This window comes from Petromyzon marinus, chromosome 29 (genome assembly GCF_048934315.1).
Source record: "Petromyzon marinus isolate PM22_M1 ecotype Great Lakes invasive population chromosome 29, UKy_Petmar_22M1.pri1.0, whole genome shotgun sequence".
Lineage (NCBI taxonomy): Eukaryota > Metazoa > Chordata > Hyperoartia > Petromyzontiformes > Petromyzontidae > Petromyzon > Petromyzon marinus.
The window spans coordinates 755,422-765,444 of record NC_133695.1 but is presented as its reverse complement, the minus strand read 5'-3'; the positions used below and the strand labels follow the sequence as shown (position 1 = coordinate 765,444).

Below are 10,023 nucleotides of genomic sequence, written 5' to 3'. Positions count from 1 at the left end.
GACAAGTCTCAACTGGCGAGCAGCTTTATTGGGTTAGAATTACAATTAATGCGTGGGCGCGTATAAACAACATCTTTGTCAATGTGAAAATCTTAATTGGGTGGCATAAAACTATGACGTGGCCGAACCCATTGTGCTACAACTCTGCATTTTAAGTTAAATCGTTAAGGCATCCATGGCTCTTATTTGGAACTAGTTACTTTTGCAATGCATAATTACATTTCTTTAGATGCGCTTTACATGGAAATATACATGGAAATAATACAGTATTAGATTTGGGATGAGTTGGGAGAAATACAACAGTCCGTTAAGCACGTCAATGAAGAATAACGTATGCTTAACTTCACCTTTTTATTTAAACATAGCAACAAGTTTAATAAAAAAATGAGGCACAAATCAACATGCACAAGTAATTTGAAAGTCTCAACTTGTTAAAGAATGAACGGTAATTGTGCAATACATTAGACGATAGTTTGTCCATTATATCTGGTCACTGGCATCCAAGTATTATAAAGATAAAATTGTGAAACCTGTTAAAGCTCCTAAAACATTCAATGTAAACTTTAACGGTCAAGATTGTTCCCTCAATCTATACAGCTCTCACAACAATTAATTGGTGCATGTTGTAACTTGTAACACACTGGAGCCAGAACCGCGTTCATTCGTGTGGGTTTTAACCAACGATGGAATATGAGGGTGGAGATGTCCTCACAAGTTAAAAGTCGACGTGAACGGACAGACGTGGCATATCCAGATCACCAAGAGGGCTTTAAAGACTGCAGGCATCAGAGAGCACAGGCTGACAGCTTTTTTTTCCCTCTGATCTCCCTCTGTGCCTTTAAACCTCATTTCAAACCCACGTAGCATATACCTTGGGTGACTTTAGGCACGTGATATGCTTATTTTCAATAACTTGACTAAAACATTTTTTAAAAATCACATTTATCTCACAAACCAAAGAATGAATTCAATGATGTATGGCATGCTGCACTGTACAGAATATTAGTTTGCAACTGTTTTACCCCACGTCACAATGATAATTTAGCGTTTTAAGAAAGTAAACTACGTCCCCTATACACTTATGAAAATCACTGATAGAGCTACTTTCAAGTTAACTGCTTGTACAGATTTTTAATAATTATCCAGTGACGATTAAATGCAATAATATCCAGAGACTAATACAGATGTATCATTAACTTCTGCACTCGGGTTTTGAACTTTAAAATTGCCCCATACAAACAATACATCATTCCTAACAAAGACAAAATTAAAACACCGTAGCACAAGTTCACATTGAACTAGTGTAAAAAAACACCATTCTAAACCAAATTAAATAGGTCCTAAACTGCCCCTTAAAGGCTAAATCGCATCTAACCGTTGCTATTGTTCTTTAATGATACTGCACCTTGGTGTGCACAAACGGATTCACAATGTTGTCTTCACACGCCAAAATGCTTTTCACGTCAAGTCTGTGTTGACAAGATGCCACAATTACGGTGGAGTGGCCAGACATTATCAACGACCCTTTAAGAAACTCCACCCAGTGCCTTATTACACTTCGTGTTCCTTTTTTGTAGGGAGAGTAGAAATGCTGAAATTAGCGACACTAAATGGCTAATTGCAGTATAAACAACAAAACTCAACAAATTCGTGTCATCCGTGCACCACTGCCAAACAACACGCGGTATGAGGTTGTGAGATTATTTATAAAATTTGAAAATTCACCAATGTGCTTTGTCAGTTTGCCAAGGTATAAGGACGACATTTTATTTCCATGACCTGTTAAGAGATTACAAAGTAAAAATGCAATTTGGGATTTGAAATTGACATGGCAATGTGATTTTACTTTGTTCCATACATTGTTTGAACGCACACTTCTTAAAGAATGTAAAGACAAAAATAACTTTCAAAAAAACTAAGCTATTGCTCATCTTATATAAACATATCACCAATTTGTCAGTCAGTTGCATTGCTAACAGACATATATACATAAACAACCACAACGTCCTTCTCCTCCATATGACCCACATATGTTACACACTTGGCATAGTCAACTTTAAAAAAAAAAATACTCAATGGGTTTTCTGCCATGACCCTGACTTACACGTGCTGGTTCTACTTGGAGCGCATCTACATTTAGATACATTCCACTTTTAAAATTGTTTACTGCACTTACTACTGTCAAAAACACATTCTTGTTCATTTGAAAAGAAAACCTTTGGAGCCAAATTGCTGGTGTTTTGTAAATATGGCCACATAACAAAACCAGGACCCCGAATAACCATGGTAACTCAATATATTTTCTTTAGGTTTTTCGGTAAAGTCACGTAGAACAAAAAAAACATTTACCGAAAAACCCAAAGAATATGAATTAATGCAGTCACGAAAGCTTTAAGTCAAGATTTAACTCAATACATTGTTATACGAGTCTCCTTAATTGGCTACAAAAGATATTGCATGGTGATTAGCTGCCAAATTGCGTGGCTTCTATCCTAATATTTGTACAGACATTTTCACTCTATTTTAAGATGATTTCCTTGCTAGACGTTAAAGATTACAGGCACAAATAGCAGTGAATAATGCCAAGATGTGTGAACAATGTTACACACTCCTGTTATGTTCCAAGGAGACCCCCTCACCCCCCAACTCAAGCAAATGAACAAATGAATTTTGGATAAATATCAAACACAGATAACTGCTTGGAATTAAAGCAGAACAGAAACGCTACTTCCATTAGCACATCTCACACCGAGCCTCCTAAACCATTTTCCACAGACGAACCCTGCAGTTTGAAACTCCAGCAATGCATCCAGTAAGTCTCTTGGAATCGAATTTGTTGATCAATACAAGTCAAGAGGATTATTAGAGTGGAATAATGTCCCAATTAGCACTCGAAGTGAGTGTAATTGCCCCACACTGTAATAACTCAGAACTAAAACAATAATTGCAATGCCAAGACATTACAATAGAACTGGATTTTTCTGCCTTGTTACAGCTCCATGAGCTATTCCATTTGTAAACCAGACATGCACGATTAATCCAATAAGAAGCACAGACACCCCCTTTAATAACAATAACATTTTAAGTGGAATACAATTCCTCATTTCGTGTTCATCCGATAGCAAATCTTTAGAGGCATGAGCTCAACGATGCTTCTGCAGAAATCCTGTATTGTTCAGTCACATAGGACAATAAGTCCAGCCAGCTACCCATACCCATGTGTTCCCAAAGGTTGCTTTTTAATATCTGTGTAATAATGAACTACCTTGTGATAGGCTTTGGTCGGCACAGAAGACATGGGAGCGCTTGTAAAGCCAGTAGTACGTGACAGCGATTCACGTCAACTCTTCCCATGCCCTCCCACACAAACTCTGGTGCATGGGAGGGTGGGAAATAGTGATTGCTAAGCCAAAGTCTATTTGTAGTTTCATAGATAATTGGCCCATGAATGTTATCGAAATTAAACATGTTTGCCTATAGTTGAGTTTGCTTTGTGTTTCGTTTGTTATTCTTCCCCTGCACATTCGATTAGCACGGTTGACTATGTACGGTGTGAAAGAAGTTCAACACACATACATATGAGTCACCGGTTTGAATCCAACCGAAGCCCCCAAAAATGTGCTGTGTAGTACATTATAAACAAGCTTTCCATTTACAATTCTGCAAAGCTGTACATCACGTAAATTGTTTACAAGGTCGGGCTGGTTTTGTGATATGGAGCGTGCTGCTAACTTCTAATACACAGAACTCTTTTTTTAATTTGTAAGGAACTATATTCTCCTGTACTGTAGGAGGTAGAATTCCCATGGGACAAAGCCGTTAAGTTATCGTCCAATAGATTTTCAGTCATGGTTCAATTTTCTTATGTAGAGGACAAACAGTAATTTCAAAGGAGTGCAGGAGGTACACTCACTCCACTGACTTTAAGCCCTCTTGTTGTCTACTCTGACCTTTCAATGAAATGCTTTAAGTCTGTGTTATGCAGGGTGTATAAACTGTGGCTTTGTAGTCACTGTGTTTTATGAACAGCTAAGCACTTGTGGCAATACTGCACACTACTCACTGGGGGAGACGTGAACAGTACGGTGAACAACTTAAAATGCAACCACAGACAACGAAAAGTAAAGGGAAAGTATTTCTTAAGTATGAAGAAATGGAAGACATAACTTAAACATTGATGAGTAGGATTCTTGTTGTCTTTTTTTAGGAAATTATCCTTTTCATTATGTTTAAGTGCCATTTCATATTTGAAACAAATCATGTTGCTAGGTATGGCCGTTTTTGTTGACAATGATGTGCATTTAAAACATTCCATGGCTTTTGCTTTCCACCTCTAAGTCTTCCAGAAAACAAAACAAAAAGATATGTTCATGCAGCCAGTGAGCGACCGGCAACGTTTGGTAGAGGCTTCACATAGGTTTGAATTTGGCGGTGGGGGGAGGGGCACTGATTAAGCTCATAATTTGACCATTGCAGAGACACTGTGAGCAAAACTTGAATGGCAAACAGTGAGGTAGAACACTCCACTGTGAATGTTGCCTGCTGCCTACTAATACCTTTTTCCCACTGGACAACCGCACAATGGCCACACAAAGCCAGCCCAGCGTGACTCAGGAGGCACCGATTTCTGTTTCCACTCTTGAAGCAAAGCCGTGCAGCTGACATCACACACAAGGAGCGAGTGGAGATGCATGTAGAAGATGAGGCAACGGTCTGTCTTCAGTTATATGCAAAAAAATGCATCGATAGATCTTCCGCTGGCCCTGCTTGGCCCCCAAGTCAGATGTCTTGCGATACTTAGCGTAGCATTGTTTGGTTCTTGCTTGCTCAGGTCATCAAAAAGCCAGTGGAAAACCACCCATACCGTGAGGGCCCCGCGCTGGCTCGGCTCGGATATGCCAGTGGAAATGGAGTAAGAGGAGTGTTAGACGTCGACCAGAGTTAAAAACGACGTCCAGATGAGCCTCATACATCGTAGTGGGCATGCCCATTCCTGCCCAAGAGATTTCTCCAGCAATCAATATTGATAGCAGCTGGTGGGCAGTGAGGGGGGTTAGAACTCGAGGGCAAATTTGGCGAGAAGGGGCAGGTGGTCGGAAGGCGCCGCCTCATTGGGGAGCCCCTTGTGCTGCCAGATCTTCGGCAACGTGAGCAGGGTGAGGCGCGAAAGAGGCCTCAGCCGCCAGCCAAAGCCCGAACACCGGCTGCCTGCCTCCCTCCAGCGCTGGCCTGCACGCGTCACGTTGCGCACGCCACAACACGCACTGCTTAACCATCAAACAGACAGTGGTCACCGCATCACTGCGCGCTTAAAGAGGCGCTTCTTCGGCCGTCTGGAACGCCCCTTCCTTCCGATATTAGGAAGCCACTGGAGCTATGCACAATTAAATCGAGCTTAAAAACGAATTTCTTAAGAACCGCTTTTGGTTGTGTTTAGTTTGTCGAAGCTGTACAGCAGTAAATGCATTTCTCCTTCTAGCTTAACATTTCACTTCCACAGAACTTCACATGGTATGAGCAGTATTCTACATCTCATAGGAGTGACATTAAACAAAATTATTAAAATTAAAGTGGAGCACTGGTAGAACAAATAACAGAATATCAGAAAAAGATAAAAGGTTAAGGTGCAGCGCTGAAATGTCTTGCTCATGTCACTGCTGGTGTAAAGGATTCCGCGAGAGGATATTTTGGGCCTATTCTTCCACGCTTCTTGGAAGAGGTGGGAGTACCCACACTTTACGCCAACTAGACGTGGACCTGCCAATCGACTGCTGCGCACACACTTATACTGCTGTGCCAGGAGACGCAATTGAACCGGTGACCTCTGGACTGCAATTCTAATGTACTAACCATCACACCATGGCAGCATTCAAAAATCTTGTAAGCACAACGTTTTAAAATAGAATTATGAAAATGTGCATGGAGGATTTGTGGAATAAATAGTATACCACAAGAGCTAAAGCTGTAATATCACACTGCCACATGGACCCCTATTCATATGAACAACTGTTAGTCTGTCAAAAGCAGTGTATCTCATACAAAGGTATGAGAAAATGTATATGGGTTAAGACACACCCAGGCCCTGGATGGGCATCTTGAAACAGAGGGACAATGATGCTCAAACAGAAACTGTGTCCCAGGATTAACAAGAGCACCATAGCAAGGCTTTTGGCTTGCAAAAGGGTAAGACTGAGGCCAATGTAACGACTTACCGTCTAAACAGAACTGGTTATATTAATAATATTAATATTTAATTACATAAAGCACCATTCTACCAGGTGCTCAAAGTGCTGTACATAACAACAAATAAATCATTGGCCAAGGGCAGGGAAGACTGAGTGTAGGAGGTAATTTAGAGAACCAAAAGCAAGAGAAAGCAAATGTGTCTTGAGGCGGGGTTTAAACACCGCCGTTGTCTTTGAATAGCGAACAACAACTGGGCCAGGCGCTCCGCAGATGGAGAGCAGCACAACATTGGGCAGTGCACTCCACAGGTGGGGAGCAGCACAACAGAAGGAAGGGCCACTCAGTGTGTGGAGGAGCCACATCCTGGGAACTCAGAGGGGGCAGCAGCCATCGAAAAACTAAGACTTCGAGATGTACGCATGTTGAACTTCTTTCGCACCGTACGAAGCCAAAGGTGCTAACCGGGAGGGATGGCACGTATAGGGTCGGCAAATCTGCGAGATATTAAAATATCAATACATTGGTGTCTTCATTACTGTGCCTGACGAAACCTCAGCATCCAGTGAAGAGCACTTGCCTTTGAAGGGTGATGGACTCGGACATGTGTAAAAAATGTAATCCACTGTGACTCCTGTTGTGGATGTGCAGATGGTCGCCTCCATTAGGTTTTCCTCTGGGACGAAGTGTGAGTATACAGAGTTGAAGCTCATCCTGTGCTGGATCGCCTTAGGGAAAGGGCTTGGGGTTGGCAAGGGAGGGAGAAGTGAAATTCGGTATGCAAAGGAAAACAGCAATGAATACAATGGCCGTTTATTGTACACCCACACGTTAATATAAAGTAATATCACGTTATGCAATTACGATTGTAATGGTATATACGTTAAAAAGCAAACAGGCAACACATTTTTTGTTACTGAAGTTGTTAGGAAATAGAATATTGTTATTAAAGATGTTAGATACATTTTGTAGCCTTATGCACCTACATTAAATTTAAATTTTATAAAATACATATTTTCACCATTACTTCTAATTGCACATAGCTTAGAAATCATCTTTAATATTTTATTAATAATTTAAACGATTCTCGAATAAAATAATAGAAGTTATAAATATGACTTTCAAAATGTTGTATAACCACACCATAGCATAATGAACGTGCATAGTACAGTATTGCCTTTTTTCAATGATCCACCCCCTTTCACAGTTGATAATTTGAAACGCGTCAAATGTCAAAAACGTTACCGTTCTGTTGAGCATATTCAATGTCAAATCTACAATAAAGTTTCATTTCATGGGAAATCACACTGGCAGTCAGGGACATATGGTACAAATCCCGTAAGTTTCATTCAGCTGACTGACAAAGCTGTCAGAATGACTCAAAGCTAAACAATACCAGGGCTCAGTGGCACCCCTCGAGAATAATCTGAATAAATGGGAGTGTCATCTGTTGCTATGTCTTATAGCCTAGGGAGTTTGATGGGCCCCTGTAGGGTTCAAGTTACGCAGCCAAGGCTGGCTTGACGACCCCACCACCATCTGTGCTCATGACATCAAGGAACACCTTCTCCCATTACGCTGGGATAGTGAATAATGCATGCACGCTGCAGTGCTGCCCACATTTAATAGCATTTATCATGAGCACACGTTCCTCAGACGTAATCAAAGATGCAACATTCCCCTAAATGAAAGCGAATTGGTAATAAAAACAATGTGATGTGGCAATTTATATGCATGGGATTGCACATTCTATTTGTGGGGATGTCATTGCACCAATGTTGTGATGGGCTGCAGTGTGACGTCAGTCGGCTTTAACAGCTGTTCGGAATTGGTCATGCTGTGAAAATTTCCGCGCAAGGTATGTGAATGAAAGCTAGGCACTCCCTCTATCGGACAAACAGTACCACTGCTCATTCCAACAACAACAACACAATCGACTCAATTAACCCCAAGTCAACGCAGTGAGAAGGAAAAATCCCCAAGAACGTAACACGATGGTATGGTAGTTCAAGTTATCTCCTTCAATCACCTTGTATTCTGGATTCAATCGCACAGTAAAAGATAGATAGCGTCATTCTCACAAGAGTAATTCGCCGTGTAATAAGTGCCAGCGTACCTGGGATTAGTATGAGAACGTGATCCGCCTTCGGATGTGGGACAATGTCCACATGGGGCGTTCCCTGAAGGTGCTGCCGTTAGTTGGTTGCTGGCTACAGCTGGAGCTGTAGCAATGTACCGTGAAAGCAAAAACACATGTTCCGTCAGAAGGTTTCTTGGGGTTAGATCACGTAAATATAAATGTGTCGTTGACCCACCACCCGACATAGCCAATTGAACAAAACGTGACAATTGGCGATAAGTTCAGCACATCGGTGTGATGACGAGTAAACCCATAACATTTACAACTGAGTACGAGGTTTCGCTGGTGATCATAACCAGCTTCATATAGCGAATTTCCAGAATTGTGAAGTTATTTTCTTTAACATTTACTTCAGGAAAATAACTATAACCAATCAGTGATTATCATGAAATTTTCGCTTATAAGAGCTCTCTAAACGATACTTAAATATCTTGATTTTGATCAATAATGAAGTGAAATAATATTCAAGCACAATACAGCATGCCACACAAGTACAGTGAGGGAAAAAAAGTATTTGATCCCCTGCTGATTTTGTACGTTTGCCCACTGACAAAGAAATGATCAGTCTATAATTTTAATGGTAGGTTTATTTGACATGATTTTTTCTGGATTTTGTTGTTGTTATTCTGTCTCTCACTGTTCAAATAAACCTACCATTAAAATTATAGACTGATCATTTCTTTGTCAGTGGGCGAACGTACAAATCAGCAGAAGATCAAATACTTTTTTCCCTCACTGTAGCCTATTGATCAGTCAAACATTATTCACTCCAAAATTGTACCTGGGGGTAGGCCGTTGATTTACATGTTCACCACTTGCTCTGACAATATGTGCAGTTGGTAATCCCCAATTAAAACGAGAATTGCTCAGTATGTAACAATTTACCCCTACAGAAATGTTATGAATTGTCAAAATACTGTGGTCGTAACTTGATTCAACAATACATTAGTTTGCATCTAGCTTAAATGTAACATTGACATTCATTTCCATAGTAAAGGTTTTTTTGTGGGTTAGATCGCATAAATATAAATGTGTCGTAAAACCCGCCACTAGTCGACAGAGCCAATTAGTAAGGTTTGTCACGTAAACATTAGCATTAATTTCCATAACATTTAAACTCGGCGTTACCAAAAACATGTATCCTAATGCACATGTCGTGAGGGTAAGAATCCGTTTTAATCAATTGATTGGTGCATCGTTAGAAGCCAAACGCTACCTCCAGGCTTGTAGTGGGTGAGTGTGAGGAGTGGGGTTGTTTTCTGTACCTGCTGTCCGCTCTTCCAGCGCAGTGGTGGATGTGGTACCCAAGCTGGCCGGCGGTGACGCTCGTTGTGCCGACTCTGGCGGCTGGACCGGCTTGGCTTGTTGGGCTGCTTGAGGTTTGCTCACCTCCATGTACTGGCAGAACGGAGACACGCCGAGTGTTTGAGGCCAAAGCGGGGCTTGCAGCAGACGATGATTTGTCTGGTACACCTCCTGCTGCCCTGACACCTGCGCACGCACACACACACACACCATCGCTCCACTTAACACAGCCGTTGTGTTTGCTCTATAATTCTGTGCAGCCTTCGCGATAGGGGGTGAAGCAGTCGGGCAGTGGTTTCGTCTGCACTGTGAACCCGGCGATCCAAATTCGATAACCAGCCATGGATGACATTATTGGAGATATGAGCCGGTCTTGGGTGCCCTCTCTCGACTGC

General features: G+C 41.4%; 1 protein-coding gene across 9 annotated transcripts in view; it reads right to left on the bottom strand.

Moving 5' to 3' along the window:
- Window positions 1-10: 10 nt before the first annotated feature.
- The window catches only part of ANGEL2 (angel homolog 2), a 34,951-nt gene continuing 24,938 nt past the window's right edge, over window positions 11-10,023 (bottom strand). For all 9 annotated transcript variants that reach the window (XM_032963059.2, XM_032963055.2, XM_032963054.2 and 6 more), the window contains 4 exons: window positions 9,589-9,814; window positions 8,300-8,405; window positions 6,764-6,924; window positions 11-5,229 (listed from right to left, as the gene is read on the bottom strand). In XM_032963059.2, coding sequence (XP_032818950.1) covers window positions 5,054-5,229; window positions 6,764-6,924; window positions 8,300-8,405; window positions 9,589-9,814 — 669 coding nt within the window. In that variant the 3' untranslated portion in view covers window positions 11-5,053. The remainder of the gene's footprint in view (window positions 5,230-6,763; window positions 6,925-8,299; window positions 8,406-9,588; window positions 9,815-10,023) is intronic.